At 46.4% G+C, this 20,386-nt stretch overlaps 1 protein-coding gene across 1 annotated transcript; it reads left to right on the top strand.

Annotated features, from left to right (window-relative positions):
* The first annotated feature begins 1,897 nt into the window (after nucleotides 1-1,897).
* LOC310752790 (uncharacterized protein) lies at nucleotides 1,898-12,959 on the top strand. Its single transcript, XM_083593806.1, has 2 exons — nucleotides 1,898-2,500; nucleotides 10,731-12,959. Exon 2 carries the CDS (start codon nucleotides 10,742-10,744, stop codon nucleotides 11,825-11,827), a length of 1,086 nt encoding a protein of 361 aa, XP_083449932.1. The 5' UTR covers nucleotides 1,898-2,500; nucleotides 10,731-10,741; the 3' UTR covers nucleotides 11,828-12,959.
* Nucleotides 12,960-20,386: the final 7,427 nt, after the last annotated feature.

The raw sequence follows: 20,386 nt of genomic DNA, 5'->3' as shown, positions 1-20,386 counted from the left end.
TGTTGCTCAGTCCCTGCTCCTGCCAACCTAGCAGTTCGAAAGCACATCAAAGTGCAAGTAGATAAATAGGTACCACTCCGGCGGGAAGGTAAACAGCGTTTCCATGCGCTGCTCTGGTTCGCCAGAAGCGGCTTAGTCATGCTGGCCACATGACCTGGAAGTTGTACGCCGGCTCCCTCGGCCAGTAAAGCGAGATGAGCACTGCAACCCCAGAGTCGGCCACGACTGGACCTAATGGTCAGGGGTCCCTTTACCTTTACAGGCCATCCCGAGCCGTGCACAGGATTCCAGGGGTCTTGGCCCTCAACCAGGATCTGTGTTCCTTTGGAGAATTGAAGACCCTGCAGGGACTCTTGTAGCTTTAAGAAATATTATTTATTCACATATTTATACTTTAATTTAGATGGAGGGAGTCCAGATCTTACAGCATGGTCATCTCAAGAAGGGCTTGTTCCCCATGGTAGTGCAGCACTGGAGTCTAAGGCATCTCTCTGCCTGCCTTCAGCCAGCCAAGATCTTTCTGCCCTTTTCTTAGCTATTCGAAGCCTCCTGCCAAAGGCCCCCAACTCTTCCTGTGACATCACACCCAGTTACCCTGGCAACCTTCCAAATCCCCAGTCTTTGCTTACACCTTAGGGCAAGGGGGAAGGACAACTCTCTTGCCTTGCCAATGGCCCTGCATTGTTTCTTCATGATGCTATCTCAGCCACCTCCTTTTGCATAGGCTAGCCTAGAAATTCATCTGCAGTTTGTATCTCTCCCTTCATCCCAGCTAATCAAAATCCTACCATTTATTAATTTATAGAATTTAGACGGGATCCTCCCCCCAAACCTATAACAGGACCAAGGATGCTATAATCTCAGCATCAAATCCAAATTCAGTTATGGAAATGCTAGATAGCTCTGGACAAATCATTCTCTGTCTCCCAACTGCAGTTTTTTCATATATAAAATGGAAATAACAGTGATGTGCCTTGCAGAGTTATGCATATGGATTGTGACTTTCTTTGCTCTGAAATAGGCAATAATTCTTGGAGACTATCAAGTATTTTTCTTTCAACAAATGTCCCTCATCTGAAAGGCTCCAGGCAGGTAACAATATACTAGGAATGTGTAACTTAACAGTTAGAATAAAATATATATAACAACATTGGCCTTAAATTATCATCTGTTTGGCCATCCCAGGCCAGTCATTTCAGAAAGTCTTCAGTGGAAGAATATTCCACTGTTGAGGGGTTTTGTTTTTGCTGCAACCAGTTCCTATCTTCTCTATCTTCTCTTCTGCTTTGATGGGAGCAATTCTTTATACACACTCTTGCCTCTCTTGTGCCTTATTTATCAAAATATTTCCAATAGCTTTGTACAGAGCCTAAATGTACTAGGTAAGGGCCAAACTAGACATGACGGCAGTACTTCAATCCTGTTTTAAAGCACTGCCCAGATGGTGGCTGGCCATCCTTTGCTATCCTGACGGCTTGCCCAGGATGATTGGCTGTGATTTTAGCAATGGGCGTTAGTGACAGGTGAGGTTACCTTGATAGCTGAGGATCTCTCTCTAGTTTTCAGAATGAAATACCTAGCAGAGTTTGCAAAGGCAACACCCTCTGTCCTGGGAGATGGCAGGGAAATAGTTTTCACCCAGTTTGTCATGTATAAAGAAGAATCAGACAAAACACTAGAGCTGTGGATTGCCTGAATTGGAATCAGCCTTATAGTGCCAGTTGCTCTCCTGGAGAACTTGTCACTGCGCTATCTTGTTGAAGGGGTCTGCTAGCCTCTGCTTGTGATGATCTGCTTGTATATTTGAAAAGAAGGCCAATTCTGACGGGTACCGCACGTCACTCATCCAGGGAGTCAAACCATTTTAGCGCCTTCTCGCTGGATGTGTGCGTGACACACCTCTCGCTCCTATTAGGAGACCGCGCATGAACGGGACGAAGCGACGCGTCCTACAATGCAAGACAGGCAGCGGCACGAGAGGGCCAACTTTGGCCGGCAGCCCACCTGCAAGACTGGCAGCCGCCCTCCTGCCCAGGCAAGGTGCGCAAAGCACCAAGGGCGCGCCAGGCCGGAGCGCCAGGCAGGCCGAGCAGCGCGCAAGACGCGCACCCTCGCAGGCCCGGCTGCCTGGCGCCAGCTCGGGGCCCGTCTGGTTCTCCGAGAGCGCAGAGCAGCGATGCCTCGGCGGGCCTGACGGCGGCCCCTTCCCGCTTCCCTTCGCGGCCGGGGTGAAGCCAGGCGAGGCGGCGTCCTCGGCTGACCCGGGTTCGGGCGAGGGCGGCTCTGGCGCGCCGAGGGGAGGCGCCTCGCCAGGGCCGGAGCTGCTGCCGCGGCCGCCGCTGCTCCAGACGCCGGCGCGGGACGCTCCCTCCAGCGCAGCAGCAGAAGCCAGCAGGCCCGGCGAGGTCCGGCGCAAGGCGAAGGCCCCAGGGGGACGCGGTTCCTGCACCGCGCCCCGCTTGCGCGCATCTCTCCGCCCGACCCTCCCGGCTGCGTCGAGGTGAGGCTGGGGTGGGGGGCGCTCGGGGGAGGCTTGGCAGGCTGCGGGGGGGGGGGTAGAGGTAGGTCAATACATTGAGACAAAGGGGATGGCGGTGCGGGGGGGGTCGTCCTGGGCTTGTGCGAGAGACGCCCCCCCCAGTTGCACCAATTCTTTAACCCAGCTCTTTTTCACTCGCGTTCACGCGAAGGTGGCTGGTTGTCTCTCGGCGCAGGGCCTCAGCCGCTCTCAGGGGTGGTTTTTTAGGTGCCAGCATGGGGAGCCTCTGAGCGCGTACAGAATGTACTTTGCGCCCGCCTCCCTGAACGATCAGCTACTTCCACCTGTAATCTGCGAGGAAGAAAGGGTTTCCCAGGTCAGGAGAGGCGAGGGCTTGCACGCAGACTTGAGATCAGCCATCACACATGCTCCGCTTTTCATGCACACATTTTTTCCCCTTTAAAAAATGGAATTTTTTGATCTATGCAGGGTACACAACGAATATTTCTGAAACTGTATGTAAGATCGTTGTAATATTGTTGGGCTTTGGAGGGTCCACCCCCAATGTAAACATGCATAGTGTGTGTTGTTGTGGCTGCACAAGCAATATTATATTTGGGTATATTATTATTATTATTATTATTATTACTATTATTACTGTTCTTGTTCTTGTTATTGTTTGCCTGTCTGACTGGGCTGCCCCAGACACTCTGGGTAATTCCCAACAGAATATTAAAAACATAATAAAACATCAAACATTAAGAACTTCCCTTCAGTGGGCCCTAAATAGCAGGCCATGCAAGCTGTAGTGCAACAGGTGTTGCCAATGGGCAGGTACCATCCGGACAGGTCTGTGGGGCAGGACTGAACAGAGTGAACAGGGGAGGGGCCTCCCTTACCACATTGTGAAGTACGGTAAGTGAAGCAATGTACATTTCCATCTAAAGGGTATGTGCATGCAAGACAATTACAGTCCTGAGTCTAAACTTGCCTACTTGCCCCACTGGGTGCTCCCCAGCCTCCCACATGACATGGCAAGGGATTCTGGGGCACACCTTGAATTATATGGGGCAGCAAAATCTCCAGGGTTGGCCTTCACAGTGTTGTGTTTGGATACCTTTGGAGTGCTGCACCTACATACATGGGTGAGATTGTCAGCACAATCCTAACTGTGTCTGCTCAGAAATAAGTCCTGCTGAGTTCATTGGGGCTTACTCCCAGGTAGGCGAGGTTAGAATTGTCACCTATGGATGTGCAAGGCTTTGAGGAAGGCTGGCAGTAAGTGTAGTTGCTCTGCTTGTTCCATATAACGGACTTAATATAGGGGGATGTAAGAAATATCTTTCTGTTTGCTCTGCAGTTATATTCCTGACCTTGCGCAGAACTCAGTGTAGTTCAAAAGCTTGCATACTTCCTGTATCTCCAAAAGATATGAAGTTTCAGAGCCACCTGTTACAGAACTGGCAATTTGTGAAGATAAAGAGAGCCGTGCGAATTCTTGTATTAATTATTTAATTAAACCGACACATGACTTTGAACAGCACTATTCCCCCAATAACTATGGCACAGCTAGCTTCTTTTCCTTTCATCCGACTCAAAACTGCTTCTTTTCTTTAATGTGCTCAGACAAAACTCTGGTTTCAGCCTCACCTCGACAAGGAAGTGTTGACACCTCCCAGCGATTTGGCTTGGCGGTGGTTAGCAGCTGTCATTCAAAGCAACCTTTTACCTGTCAAAACAAAGACCTAGAAAGAGAGGTGTATCTTACATAACCAAAAAGTGTGCTTTTTGCGCTCCTCGTATAGTAGTTGTATAGTAGATGTGGGTGGGTGTTTTTTGTTGTTGGAGTTTTCCTGGTTTGTTGTTTTTTTTCTTGGAACAAACTGCACGTTCTTCACAGCCTTCCTCCTTTGGCAGGACGGCACATGCAGTCCTGACCGTGGACTGGAATGTTCCCAACAACTCGGGTAGATGGGAGTTTTGTGGGAGGGAGGGAACTGTTATGGAGGAGTGACCTAGTTAACAGCATTGCCTAGAAGAGGGACAGAAGGAAGAAGGGATTTGAGGTCACTGGCTCACTCCTTCAGCCCAGGAAGAGACATACAATGAAATCCTATGCATGTCTGCTTAGAAGTAAGCCCCATTTGAGCTCAGTGGGACTTAATCCTGAAGCTCCACGCTGAGGAAGGGCTGGAGATGGATTACTTCTTGATTGTTTTGGAATATGATCTCCACCTAAAACAATTGTAATCTGTAGTGGGGGTTGTTTCCTGTTCCGCCACATTTTTTCCTGATGTATTTTTATATACAGGATGTTCCTTTCTTTTTTTAAAATAATTTTTTTATTGGCTTTTACACATATTTTCCAGCATAACATCCTTTCAAATTTTTTGGCTAGCATAGCCTAAGACTTCCTTCAACCTCTGATGGTTTTCTAAAGTCTTTCTAATTATGCATTTTGTTACTATAATTATTGCTATAAACTCAAATTTCCAATACATCTAGTCTTAATTCTTTTCACAATAATTTATAAATCACTCCTTACAAAACTTCTTTTAGCCCTACAAGCGATGTCAATTGGTTACAATTGCTTTCCAAATATATCGAAATTTTCTTCCATTCCTTTAGGAAAGTCTGGTCCTGCTGGTTCTGAATTTTCCCTGTTAGTCCCACCATCTTAGCATAGTTCATCAGTTTCTCTTGCCACTCTTCTTTAGTTGGTATTTCTTCTTGTTTCCATCTTTGGGCTAATAGTATCCTTGCTGCATTTATCGCATATAAAAACAATTTTTAAAATCATTCTTATGAATTTCTGTACCCACCATACCCAATAGAAGGGCTTCTGATTTTTTAACAAATGTATATTTCAACATTTTTTTTATCTCATTATAAATCATTCCCCAGAAGTCCTTCACTTTCTTACATTCCCACCACATATGGTAAAAGGTACCCTCATATACAGGGATGCGGGTGGCGCTGTGGGTTAAACCACAGAGCCTAGGGCTTGCCGATCAGAAGGTCGGCGGTTCGAATCCCCACAACGGGGTGAGCTCCCGTTACTTGGTCCCTGCTCCTGCCCACCTAGAAGTTCGAAAGCACATCAAAGTGCAAGTAGATAAATACGTACCACTCTGGCGGGAAGGTAGACAACGTTTCCGTGTGCTGCTCTGGTTCGCCAGAAGCAGCTTAGTCATGCTGGCCACATGACCTGGAAGCTGTACGCTGGCTCTCTCGGCCAATAAAGCGAGATGAGCGCCGCAACCCCAGAGTCAGTCACGACTGGACCTAATGGTCAGGGGTCCCTTTACCTTTACCTTACCTTCATATACAATATGTTCAGTGTGGTGTAGTGCCTAGCATTTGGGGCATAGGAGGAGATCTGGGTTCAAAATGGTCATGAAATTCACCGGGACACCTTGAGTCAGATGCACAGGCACACACAAGCACATTATCCATGCCCAAGGGCTTTTTTTTTCTAGGGCTACTTAAGGGTACCCAGTACTTGCACCTTTCACCCCCAAATGTGAAAAGTGTAGCACTTACTGTAACAACTTCATGGCGGGTATGGCACCCCTTTTCCTTTTTAAAAAAGCACTGCATGTAACCCAGTGTTTCCCAGCCTTGAGTCTTCAGCTGTTTACAATTCCCATCATCCCTGCCCACTGGTCCTGCTAGCTAGGGATTATGGGAGTTGTAGTCCAAAAAGAGTTGGAGCCCCAAAGTTGGAGAACATTGATGTAACCTATCCATCTAATAGGGACGCGGGTGGCGCTGTGAGTAAAACCTTAGTGCCTAGGACTTGCTGATCGTAAGGTTGGCGGTTCGAATCTCTGCGGCGGGGTGAGCTCCCGTTGTTCGGTCCCAGCTCCTGCCCACCTAGCAGTTCGAAAGCACCCCTAAGTGCAAGTAGATAAATAGGGACCGCTTACTAGTGGGAAGGTAAACGGCGTTTCTGTGTGCTGCGCCGGCTAGCCAGTTGCAGCTTCGTCACGCTGGCCACGTGACCCGGAAGTGTCTTCGGACAGCGCCGGCTCCCGGCCTCTTGAGCAAGATGAGCGCGCAACCCTAGAGTCGGTCACGACTGGCCAGTACGGGCAGGGGTACCTTTACCTTTACTTTATCCATCTAATACAGTGGTACCTCGGGTTAAGAATGTAATTCGTTCTGGAAGTCCGTTCTTAACCTGAAACTGTTCTTAACCTGAGGTAGCACTTTAGCTAATGGGGCCTCCCACTGCTGCCACACTGTCGTCATGCGATTTCTGTTCTCATCCTGGAGCAAAGTTCTTAACCCGAGGTACTATTTCTGGGTTAGCAGAGTCTGTAACCAGAAGCATCTGTAACCTGAAGCATCTGTAACCCAAGGTACCACTGTACCACTATTTTGAGGATGACCATGGAAGAAGGACGGAGTAAAACATAGAGGGTTTTAGGGCACATCAGGCTCACTCACTAATATCCAGCTACTCCTGTGGAGATGGATGGCTAGAGAAAAAAAATCAGCTACTCTACCAACGAGGTTGTGCCAGACTGGTGCCCAGGTGTAATCCTTTACACTGCCAACCAGTGCTATAAATTTTGTGACTGGCGTGGGTCCAGTTGTGACCCTGTGGAGATCCTTGGATGCTAGGTTGGCAACTGACATCTCCATCTGGCTGCCCCCTCCAGCTTTCTTAAGCAGGTAAGCACAAGGGCTTATATTACCTTAAGCAGGTAAGCACAAGGGCTTATTTATATGCCACCATTTTCTCCAAGGAGTACATGGTTCTCCCTCTTCCTCAGTTTATCCCTACAACGACGCTGTGAGGGAGGTTAAGAGGCTGTGACTGGCCCATGGTCGTCCGGTGAGCTTCATGACTGAGTGGGGATTTGAACCCTGATCTCTCAGGGTAACCCACTGACTTTCTAGAGTTCTTCTGCTATGGAGAAGCTATATAAATATATAAAGTAGGTAAATAATATAAAGTATAAAGCTATATAAAGTAGGTAAATAAATATGGGGGAAGCAAAATGTCAGAGAAGGATCTGAAAAAAATTCCTTGAAGCTTGAAATAGTTTTATTTGTTGTTTTATTCTGTTTTCAACCACTCAGAGATCTTTTTTCTTTAAAATATAAAATGGTATAGAAATGAAATGAATAATAATAATAATAAATTTCATAAAATTCCTTAAAAGAAAAATAGTGCCTAGACATTCCATTGTGGTGCTAGGTTTAAGGCACCATTTGGCAGTTAGCTTATACAGTGGTACCTTGGGTTACAAACAGCTCGGGTTACAAACACTTCAGGTTACAGACTCCGCTAACCCGGAAGTAGTACCTCAGCTTAATAACTTTACCTCAGGATGAGAACAGAAATCATGCGCCGGTGGTGCGGCAGCAGCAGGAGGCCCCATTAGCTAAAGTGGTACCTCAGGTTAAGAATGTTTTCAGGTTAAGAAAGGACCTCAGGAACAAATTAAGTTCGCAACCAGAGGTACCACTATATATCTGAGTTTCTAACACTGTGCCAGACCAATAAAGAACAGCAAGCATCAGAACACCACTTGCCACCTACAGTCCCAGCTTAAATAATAATAATAATTAATAATAATTTTATTATTTACCGTATACCCCGCCCATTTGGCTGGGTTTCCCCAGCCACTCTGGGTGGCTTACAGCACATAAAAAATGGTAAAACATTAGACATTAAAAATCACTCCCATGTATGTTGGTGGTACTGCCTTGTATGTATGCAGGGTGTGGGGATCACCCCCCCAAAAAAAATACGTACAGTGGTACCTCAGGTTAAGTACTTAATTCGTTCTGGAGGTCCATTCTTAACCTGAAACTGTTCTTAACCTGAAGCACCGGTGTTATGTACTGAGTTGAATAGGATCTAAACTGCAGCAGTCTGATTGGTCCTAGAACAATAGGATCCAAAATGCAGCAGTCTAATTGGTCCTAGAACAATAGGATTCAGAATGCAGCAGTCTGATTGGTCCTAGAACAATGCAGCAGTATGATTGGTCGGCAGGAACCATCCAATCATGCTGCAGATAGAAGTGAATCCACAACCTGATTGGCCTACAGGAGAATTCCGGAATTAGCCAATCATGTGCAGCCCATTGTGTAAATAATGTATATAAGCAGATACTTTGAGGGGACTTTCATTCTTCCTCCTCACCACTATGAGCTGAATAAAGAGCATAAAATCACTTTGCGACTCTGAGTATATTTCAACCACTTTAGCTAATGGGGCCTCCTGCTGCTGCTGTGCCGCTGGAGCCAGATTTCTATTCTCATCCTGAAGCAAAGTTATTAACCTGAATCACTATTTCTGGGTTAGCGGAGTCTGTAACCTGAAGCGTATGTAACCTGAAGCATATGTAACCTCAGGTACCACTGTATGTGCGAGCCAGGGCAAAATTTCTATATAAGGAGGAAGAGCTCTAGTTCAGTGGCAGAGCATGTCCTTTGCAGGCACAAAGACCCTAGGCCCATCCCTAGCATTTTCCGGTTGGCTTGGGAAAAGATCCCTGGCTCACCCTGGGGAGCTGCTGCCAGTCAGTGTAGACAGTACTGTGCCAGATGGAGCCATGGTCTGACTCTGTTTAAGGCAGCTTCCTGTCTTCCATGTATCATCCATCTAGAAAATGGTATTTCCCTCCTGTGGGTCTCAGACGCTGGATTGTCCTTGTTGACAAACAGCCTTGATCTAAAACAACTACAGGCCACGTAACAAAAAACAGGGATCAGACCCAGCAATAAACCCAAATGCCAATTCCATCCCCCTATCCACTCTGGCAACACCATTAAAAAAAATATTTGGGTAGGACTGCAGCTAAGTGGGAGAGCTCATGCTTTGCATGCCACCCCCAGCATCTCCAGATAGAACTGGGGGCAAAGACTCCTGCCTGCAGCCCTGGAGAGCAGCTGCCAATACTGAGCTGCATGGAGCAATTGTCTGATTTGTCTGATGCTCCTGATGATGTGGCCTTGACTCAACACAAGCTCCCCCCCCCCCCATCAATCTGTTAAATCCCATCCAGACTGCCTTTTGTCCCACATTTCTATTCCCCCCCCAAAAATTATTGATTTTCACAAAATTATAAACACACAAACAAATAAACAAACAAACTTTTTTTCAATTCATTATAAATCTTTTCCCAGAAGTCTTTCACCTTGGGGCTGGTCCACCACATATGATAGAAAGTACCTTCTTTTTCTTTATATTTCCAACACAGATTATCACAGTTATGGTAAATCTTTGCTAATTTAACAGGGGTCAAATACCATCTATACATCATTTTCATTATATTTTCCTTTAACATTGTACATGCAGTGAACTTGACCCCTTTCTTCCACAGTCTTTCCCTTTTGTCCCACATTTCTAGGCACAGGTCCAGGCTTTAAAACTCCGTGTCCGAGTAGTGGGTTTTTGTTGTTGTTGTTTTGTCCCGGCACTTTCCCCAGGAAAACCCACATGTTACTGCTGAATCAGAGCAAAGGGCAATTGGGTTTTCCACAGACCTGTGCTGGAAAAGCGTGGCACAAAAGGAAGTCTGGATGCGCCCCCAAGTCGCCACTGACTTGCTTCAGATTTGGGGTGTAACCTCGACTTCTGCCTCTGTCCTTTAAAAGTTCACCCTTTTTTAGCAGTAATACTCAGCGTTTACATTACATTGGCACCCTCTGACCAGTCACATGTGCTCCCTTGTGGTTCTTCTAACAACTACATAAGGTAGACATGGGTTTTTATCTCCAGAATGCAGATGGATGAGCTCTTGGCAGGCGCAAGGTTCAAACTGGGGACATCTTGGTTTTGTAGCTCAGTCTCTTAGTATTGCCAAGTATTTCTCCAGCGTAGGAAATATTGGTGTGTTTGAACTCCTGCTTATCAAGTCTCTTTTGGATCTCAGCGACCCATCTCTGAAAACAAATCATAAATAGCAGTCTGCCTTATTACATGACTGTTGTAAGGATAAATGTGGATTGCGTAGCTAAAAACAGCTTTAGGAATGACTAATAATATTGACATTTCCAGCCTCTTTGGCACTACCTTACATATTTGTGGGTTTGTTCGAACACTAGGCAACCTCTTGGCAATGTTAACTCCTGCTGTGATTCTGGGAAACCTGCAGAGGTCACGGTTGGACCTCTGAAAAGGTTCCTTCTGCCCCGAGATCCTCTTTATTTCCCAGGTGCACACACTGAGAGAAAACAGCCATAGCATGCTCTCAACCACTTGCTCTCCTTTCTTCCCACCCCACAGACTTTGAGGGAATGGACCTGCCCCTGGAGGACCCTGCAGCCCAGCCTCAACGCGAGCTTCCGCAGCCGCTTCCACCAGCCCACGTGTGTGAGCTGCGCACTGCGGTGTCCTGCTTTGCCGAAGAGACCGTCTCGCTGCTCTCAGTCAACGGCCTGCTAAGCCACTCGCTGCTCAGAACAGGAGGCAACGCTGGGCCTCAGCAAAGGGAGCCAGGGGGCTCCTCCAGCACGGCCCGGCGCAAGCGGGAATTCACCCCGGACGACAAGAAGGATGACGGCTACTGGGACAAGAGGAAGAAGAACAACGAGGCGGCCAAACGCTCTCGGGAGAAGCGGCGGGTCAGCGACCTAGCGCTGGAGGGCCGGGTGCTGGCGCTGCTGGAGGAGAACGCTCGCCTCAAGGCGGAGCTCCTGGCCCTCAAGTTCCGCTTCGGCCTGATTCGGGACCCGGCTGAGCCTCACCAGCCCGTGATTGCTCTTGCCACCGAGATCCACCAGCCAACAGCCCCACCCCAGCACTACCCTGTGGCTCCTGACGCACCCCACTACGCTTGCCCTTTCCGCCCAGAGCCAGCCACCAGCTCTGAGGATTCTGGTTTCTCCACACCAGGCAGTTCCAGCATGGGCAGCCCTGTCTTTTTTGAGGAGCGCGACAGGGCAGAAGAAGGGGGTGCCTACGACGGGCACTGCCTGGTGCCCGATGCCCCAAGCGAGGGAGCTGACGTGGGTCGGGTTGGCCGCTACGAGTCTGGGGAGAGCGTCAAAGGTCTCCCCCACAAGCTGCGCTTCAAAATGGCTGGGGGGGCCGAGGAGACGGGTGGGGAGCAACCTGGACCTTACACGCCATCTCCACCAGTAGGAACCTGGAGGGCCCCGGCTGCACGGGAGGAGCAGAGGAATGTCACCGGCCCTGTGGGCACAATGGCCTTTGAGAATTGCTGTGAGACGGAGGCTCCCGGTGCCCAGCTGCCCGCCCCGCCAGGGCCTGAGTACCAGGCGGAAAACAGCACCTTGCGCAGCCAGCTAGCATCACTTTCAGCCGAAGTGGCTCAGCTGAAAAAGCTCTTCGCTGAACAGATCCTGATCAAAATGAACTGAACTGGGGTGGGCAGGGTGCGAGACTGAAGGGTGGCAACATAGGGGTTAATCTCCCCCTCCCCCAATCTCCAGAACGATATATAAAAAAATGGGTATTCTGTGTTTGTATAGAATTTGGCCCTGCGTGGTCAGTTTTCATCTGTTTAAATTAATTCAAGCCACAGCAACAACCCTCCTTTAGAATATGTGTCCCTCATCACCGTGGCCCTGTCTTAGTGACTTCCAAGTTTTCTTACGTTCAGGGAACTTTTATCTTCTATCTGCATGACCTTCTCTTGTCCCCATCCCTTGTGCATTTCGGAAGATTCTGGGACGTGTTTTTAGGTGACAAACACTCAGCTTTTGGGCAGCAAATGCCCACTGTGTGTTGAGGAAGTTCGTGGGCTGGGGGCATGACAATTTGTCCTTCCAAGAATTTCATCAGCCATTGCCTGTCTTTTCATTTGAGGGAACTCAATAAGCTTCCAGGGTTCTGGAGAACAGAGTTTGGGAGACACTGTACTGTTCAAGCGTAAGAGCGACCACCCGAATGCATCTGAACTAGTCCTGACTCCCTGGAGAACAGCTAGTTGTTTCCTCAACCACAATGGGGGTCCCATCTGGACCATACACTTCAAAAGAATCCTGGGAACCAGAAGAGGGGTGGACTTTTAAACCACTTGGGGAATTGTAGATCTGTTTTAAGTGATTAGTGCATCCCTGTTTGGTGGTGGTGGTTGTTCTTGCTAGGCTGGGAAACTGAAGTAGAACAGGTGAGTACCCAGATGTCAGTGGGAGTTGATGTCCCTTTCAGAAACTGCCAGGCCAAGAACCTGACCTGGTGAACGAATGAGAGGAAATGGACTGAAGGCGAGGCATCCAATGGGACAGCAATTCCATTCGTCGTACCTTTCCTGCCGCTTTCATTGCTCTGCCTAGGGCTGCCTGGAAGCCAAACCCTCTGACTGTGGACACTTTGCGATGGAGGACAGGCACTTTGCACATGTTTAAAAACAACTCTCCTTTTGATTCTTTGATCATGCTTCAGTGTGGAACCTCGCCCCTGAGAACTTTCAGATTTTGGTTGATTTTGACCGTCTACTTTTTAAACTAATCATTTTGGTGATTTAAATAAATCTGTGTATTGCCATGATCTAATAATGAGCTCGTTTTTTGAGAAAAAAATGCAACTTTGAATAATAAACAAAAGTTACCACACAGCTGTAGAAGGGAAGACTGTTTTGCTTTTTCATTCCTTGTCGCAGCAAACGCCAGAATCAAGAGAGGCACCTGAAATAAACACATCAGGAAATAAGCATAAGAACTCGTGGCCTTTCTGAGGCCTATTGGCACCTGTCAAGTAACTTAAATATTTCCCTCAGTATTCTGAAAAAGTAATATTCAGAAGTGTGGGGGGGGAGGGGTGCGCGCTCAGACACGGAGCTTTAAATCACGGACGGTGCCTGGAAAGAACAGCAGAAAGGTGAATGGGGATAAGTACTTCCATTCTTTGTTCTTAAATTCCACAGAAGTAGCAGGGAATGCCGTGCACATGAAAATTGCGGCCCAGCTTGCTCCCTGTCCTGTTTCCGGCTTTGCCCTCGAGTGTTTGTGTAGGAAGTACTGAAAAATGTGATCTCCCAGCTGCAGAGTAAATTTCCTCTGATCACGCTGCTACATACACAGGCCAAGTTTGCATTAGAGGAGTGCCAACTGGATTTTCTGCTTTTGGGGTCAAACTGGATGTGACTTCAAGCACATTTTAAAACCATTGCTTGCAGCTGGCCCAGCCCCAGGTTAACCCTTTCCCTCCCGTGCCATTCCCCCCCCAGTAATAATTTGCTATACACACAGTCTGTTTTGCCCTAAATTAATAAACCAAGATCAGCAAAAATAGCTTTTGGGGGGGTGTCAGTGGAAAGATGATGGGGGGGCATGCCCACTCCCTTCAACCAACCCATGTAAAAGGTATGGCATAGGCAAGATCCTGGGCAAGAAGAATGGGCAGGTGCATTAAAGGCCACCAGCAGCCTCCACAGGTGGTAGTGGCCCGAGACTGCGCAAGCTTCTTCTACTTCATCATCATCATCATCATCATCATCAATTTCATTTCTATACCATTTTAAAGGGGAAAAAGTGGTTTACAACCTAAATTAAAACATCAAATAGAACAATGCAGAATAAAACATTACAGGGGTGGGAATGAAAATTATACATACAAAGCAACACAACAGGAAATTTAAATATTATCCTAAAGATTTCAACATAAAACATTTGTAAAGGAGGTCAACTGCAGAATACAGTGGTACCTCAGGTTACAGACACTTCAGGTTACAGGCTCCGCTAACCCAGAAATAGTAGCTCGGGTTAAGAACTTTGCTTCAGGATGAGAACAGAAATTGCGGCGGCAGCGGGAGGCCCCATTAGCTAAAGTGGTACCTCAGGTTAAGAACAGTTTCAGGTTAAGAACGGACCTCCAGACCAAATTAAGTTCTTAAGCCAAGGTACCACTGTACACATTTAGCAGAGCAAAGTTACCGTACTTTTCCATGAATAACAACCCCCCACCCCGTGTATAACACACCCACTATTTTGGGGGACTCCAGTTTAAGAAAATGGGCCAGAGTTGTGGAGCTTTTTTGGGGGGAGGGTGGCCCAAAGTTGTTGAACTTTTTGTGGAGGGGAGGGAATGCAGTAAGTCACTAACCCGGCGGTTACAATCACTTGCACTGCTTGCTGAACTCTATTAAAGTTGGTTACTTTAGTCAGAGAAAAGCAAAAATCAATATAACGGGTGACACCTGTTCACTTCTCCACCAATTCCTTTTTAAAATACACATTAATGTTATGGTGTATTGATATACTGTTGCCTCCCAAAGTAGGAAACCACATATTCAGGCATAGAATTGGCTCCAGTTTTAAAACGGGTTAGGAACAGGATCTGACCAGCACACCTCCCAACACTCATCAGGTGAAAATAGGAACATTTCTCACTCCCGCACAACTTACCACCCTCAACCCGGTATTTTTTGTTCCCACCCTGCACTCCTGCAGAGCATTTCCTATCGGAAGGAGGGCGAAAGCCCCCGGCTACACCTCCTCCACCATCCTGAGAAAATCCCTTAATCCCGATTTGATTTGATTTTTGCTAGAGTTGCAAAAAGAAAAACACACACCAAGAATTTGTTTGTTTAAATCAAGACTCCTTGTGTTCCACTCCCCCTTTCTTCTTGCCCAGAGCGACTCTGTCCTTTGTCTATGCAGTTGTACCTCGGCTCCCAAACGCCTTGAGAGTCAAACGTAAGGTTACCAGATTTTATTTTATTTTTCAAAAAAAAATTATTGGTTTTCACAACATTATAAACAAACAAACACATAAAACAAACAAACATAAATCATAGCCTTATTAAAAATTACACTTATTAACATTATTAAGTGGCTTCCTTGTGTCCCCTTGGTTGAATTTCATTGCATGTCCTTTTAATGGTTTTCCAAATCGTAGTTCTTAAAATAATTTAACTTAGACATTAACATCCTTAGATCTTCACATTATGAAATTAAACATATTAAGATTTTTTTCAATGAATCCGGGGACACTTTTCAACTTCAGTAGGAATGATAGGATTTTGTAAGGGGACCGATTTGTAAATCTGGGGACTCCCTGGGAAATGGGGACATCTGGTAACCTTAGTCAAACGTTCCGGTTCCCAAACGATCAAAAACCAGAAGTGAGTGTTCCGGTTTTCGAACGTTCTTTTGGAAGCCGAATGTCTGACAGGGCTTCCGCGGCTTCTGATTGGCTGCAGGAGCTTTGGTTTCTGAACGTTTCGGAAGTTGAATGGAAGGTAGACTGTACCTCAGAGAAAGCGCGTCACACGGGCTCAGTGGCTACAGCCTCTCTCCCTCCTCACCTGCTCTCCAGCAGCCACTACAAGCTGCCCAAGAGAGGAGGCTGGCAGTGGCAGACATGGGGTGCTTCCTCGCAGTCGCCGCTGCCACCACTGCCATCGCTTGGGGCAAGCGCTGGCTAATGAGCCACCCTGAGCTCAGAGCAGGCGGCCTTGGCAGGGGAAATAGGGACATTTTGGGATCAAATCAGAAGCCGAGACAGTTTCGTAATTCCGGGACTGTCCCTGGAAAATCGAGATACTTGAAGAGTCTGGACCAGTGGGCCGCAGTCCAAGTCCTGCACCCTCACTGGCCCCCCTGACAGGTGGGCAGAACCTCCCACCTGCCGATCATCCGCTGTCCGGTGACACAAAAACCCTACCTTATAAGTGAGGTTCAAGCCATGCCCACAGAGGAACCCCCCCTTTTGAATTATGAGTTGTTTGCTTGACTCTCTTCCCTGCCCCGAATCCATAGTTGACCTGATCCAGTGAGGCAAAATGGATGCCATGGACACATTTCTTACAGTTGCCCAAGTCTGTGTGCATCTAACCCCAGTCAGAAAATTTGTGATATCATGGATTATCTGTTCAGGAGGAGTAGCAGAGATCCAGGTTTGGAAACACATTGCTTGCTTGCTTGCTTGCTTGCTTGCTCCCCCCACACACCCAGTTTCTAGTTGCTCAGACCAGCAAGCAAGCTGGAAGTGTGTATATGGATCACGGTTAAAGATCTGTCTTGTGGTACTGTTATGTACTGAGTTGAATAGGATCCAAACTGCAGCAGTCTGATTGGTCCTAGAACAATAGGCTCCAAAATGCAGCAGTCTGATTGGTCCTAGAACAATGCAGCAGTATGATTGGTCGGCAGGAGCCACCCAATCCAGCACCAGATAGAAGTGAATCCACAACCTGATTGGCTTACAGGAGAAGTCCGGAATTAGCCAATCACGTGCAGCCCATTGTGTAAATAATGTATATAAAGCAGAAACTTTGAGGGGACTTCCATTCCTCCTCACCACTAAGAGCTGAATAAAGAGCATGAAATCACTTTGCGACTCTGAGTATATTTCAGGTACCCTGTTGCTGTGAAGAGATCCTTGGGGTCATCCCTCTGCAGGTCTCTTTGTTGCGCAGATCTAGGAGGTTGTGCGCAGGCTAAATATTCACCTGAAATCCCACAGGTCACATATTCAAGGCCCACCACCTGTAGGCTTCAGCCCTGATGCATGCAGGGAAACTCCAATGTATTACCCATTAGTGCCAGAGAAGTGGAGTTAGTTATTTGGCAACGTTAGTGTCAGAGAAAGTGTCAGAGAATAGGAACGCCCAACCCCATCAACAAAGAATTAGGGAGGAAGCCCCACTGGTAACGCCTGGATATCCTTTCTGTGCAAGCATAGGTTTTATTTATCACTGTCTGCCATTCTGAAAAATAGAAAAGTCAGGTACAACAGCAGACAAGACCTGCAACTTTCCTTCACGATGGATTGCAGTGCAGGCAAATCCTTTAGGCCTCAGAAGCTGGAGCCTGCTGGACCCACACCCAAGCCTTCTAAGGAGGGCCACCTGATCCTCTTCCATTTGCCAACTACGAGGCAAAATGAAAGGTGCGCAGAGAAAATTGGCATCTACTGCAACGGAAGCTGCCAAAAGACCACTTTAGGGATTCTGGGTGGAGAAACCGGCCTGAGGCTCCCTTTACCAAACTAGTTGCTGACTACTTTACAGAAAGGGTGCTGCCATGAGAATTTCCAGCAGAGGGCACAGGAGTCAGCAAACATTGACTGCTTCACAGATCTTCTCTTTATAAGGTTGGGAAATGTGGCAGTTCCTGGTTCTGTAAGATCAGAAGCCTGCAGCCCAATATTTGCCTGTTTGTTTCAAACCTGTATGTGAAGCTCAAGCTCCACCTTTTGCAGGAAGCCCTTTTGACACACAACCCGCTCATTCACATGCCCTTCTGTAACACAGCCTGTAACAAGGCACTTTGCAAATAAAACAACGGCATATAGCTTCGCTGCTTTACCCCCCCCCCCGCTTCCCCTGTGGAAAATTTACGTATTTTTCACTCTATAACACGCACCCGACCATAACACGCACGTAGTTTTTAGAGGAGGAAAACAAGAAAAAAAATATTCTAAACGAAACAGTGGATGTATGATTTTTGTGGTTCATGCTGTGGCCACAGACATGTGATCTGACAGTGAGTTTGGAGTAGCCCAATGCAAAAATCCTGAGGATCCATGTGGATCCATGCTTTGTAACCACGTTTTTGCACCACTGCGGCCCCAGGCAACAGTGGGTGCGTGATTTTTTTGGTGCAAGATGTAGCCATGGACATGCTATGTGATCTGATGGTGAATTTGGGGTGACCCAGTGCAAAAATCCTGAGGATCCATGTGGATCCGTGTTTTGTAACCACGTTTTAAGTGGGGAGGGAAGGAAAAGCACTCAAGGGACAAGGAGCACGCGTGGGGTGTGTGGAGAAGGATGCTGCTAATAATGAAGAAGAGGGGTATAAGGGGAGAAGGCTCCTCTCCTCTCCCACTTTGCTCCTTTAAAGCAAGCAGGGGTTGGACTAAATGACCCTTGTGGTCCCAACTGAGATTATATGATTTGTGGTTTGCTAGCCTGCAGTATGTAATAGCTGAAGAGTGATGGCGGATAGGGAGACTTCATTACAAGATACCCCACAAACCCCTATTTGTTTCCCCAAATTACTAGTGGCAAGGGGGGCCTTCGCAGGTGTCAAGTGGGGTGTGCAAGGGCACTGTGCTGCCCATGAGCGCTTTGTTTGGGATCCCAAATCTGGGATGTTCCTGGACTCTTCCTTGAACTTTCAGCTTCCATTTAAAGAGAAAGGAAGTGCTGGAAGTGTGAGGAGGCAGAGGGTACATTGATACATTTATGGTGGGGTTGCGGAAAAGTTAAAAAATTCATGAGGAAATAAAAAAGATGCTCAGAATTAATTTAGAGGGAAAAACAGAGGCATCTTTACTGAGTATAATAGGTAAAGATAGGAAATTATTATTCTTATACGCGACAGCCGCAGCAAGGCTACTCCTTGCACAAAACTGGAAAGGGAAATATATACGCACAAAGGATGACTGGATAAATAAACTAATTGAATTTATAGAATGGCAAGATTAACTGCAGTAATAAGGTACCAATCAAACCAGAAAATAAAAATACAATGGAAGTGGTTTGAGGATTATATGTCCAAGTACTGCTCAGAAACTGACATGTTGATATGTTTGGATTAATGTTTGTAAAGCTGGTTAAAAAAATAAAAAAATAGTAAGTTAAAGGAGTTAAGAAATATAAATTTAGATAAAAATTGTAATGTGAAATATTATAATATATAGGAGGGTGAGGGATGGTGGAGGGAAGTCACGACAGTGTTTTAATGTCTGTAATTTAGGGTGTTAGGGTAATATGGATTTTGTTTCATGTCTATGTGTTTGTTTGTTTGTTTGTTTGTTTGTAAATAAAATTTTCTAATAAAAAAAGAAAGAAAATAAATTCTTCAGCCTATTTACTAACAAAATTATACAGATGAAATGAGCAAGCAGTGTTCTGCTCAGCAGATCAGTCAGAAGTTAAGCCTGCCTCGGCCCTCCAGAGCTCTTTCCTGCCACTGAATACAAAGGCATTAGTATGATTGACAAGCAAGGAAGGGCCTTCCTGCTTCATTTTCCTCCAGGGCCTGATCCATTATTTAGGCAGGCTGTGACTGCAGATTGGAAGGTGCCAAAAAGAAGGCAGTGGTCAAATATTTCATTCATGATTGCATTTTCGGAGGCACCGTTTGGATTTTCTAGCTCAGGCATCCAAACCTATTGGTCTGCCATTTCCTTGTGCTGACCAATGAAGAAGAGAGTAGGATCTCTTCATTTCCCTTCTATTCCTCTGAAAATTATAGCAGCCATTTTGCTCTAATTGGCTAGGGCGGCATTTGTTTTCCTGCTTGTTGGGATGGGCACTAATCTCCCTGGCAGGGCTCATTGCATTTATTTTTCCAGCTGCAAAAGTGCCTGGTGGACATTTTATGATTGGGCACGATTTCATGGGTGCTTTATTTAAAATGAACCTTTATTTACAGTATTTAATACATTTAAAGCTGCCGCCCTACACACACCTACCTGCATGTAAATCCCATTGAGCTCAATGAAAGTTACTTCTGAGTAATCAAGCAGAAGCGTGGGGCTGTTTTGCATATAACTTTATACAGTGGAACCTCGGTTTTCGAACGTAATCCGTTCCGGAAGACTGTTTGATTTCCAAAATGTTCGAAAACCGAAGCATGCATTTCCGGAAACATTTACTTACGGAAAACTCAATATGGAAGCCGCATGGCACTTTCGACTTCCGAAAAGCGTTCGAAAACTGAAGCAGTTACTTCTGGGTTTTTATCTTTTGAAAACCAAAGCGGTTACTTCCAGGTTTTTGGCGTTCGAAAACCAAAATGTTTGACTTATGAGATGTTCGAAAACTGAGGTACCACTGTACACATTAGCATACTAATATTCAGGGTTTTGCTGGTTTGCTGGTATACATCACTTCCATTCTGGCTCCTTCTTTATATTTATATTAAATTTATTTATAAATAATAATAATTATTATTACTAAATTTAAAATAAAATAAAGAGAGTTATGTAATGGAAGGACATGGATGCACTGGGAATTATTC

The sequence above is a fragment of the Podarcis filfolensis genome, assembly GCF_964270895.1.
Source record: "Podarcis filfolensis genome assembly, chromosome: 17".
NCBI lineage: Eukaryota > Metazoa > Chordata > Lepidosauria > Squamata > Lacertidae > Podarcis > Podarcis filfolensis.
Note: the sequence above shows the minus strand (reverse complement) of the source record. Positions and strands in the feature narration are given on the sequence as shown.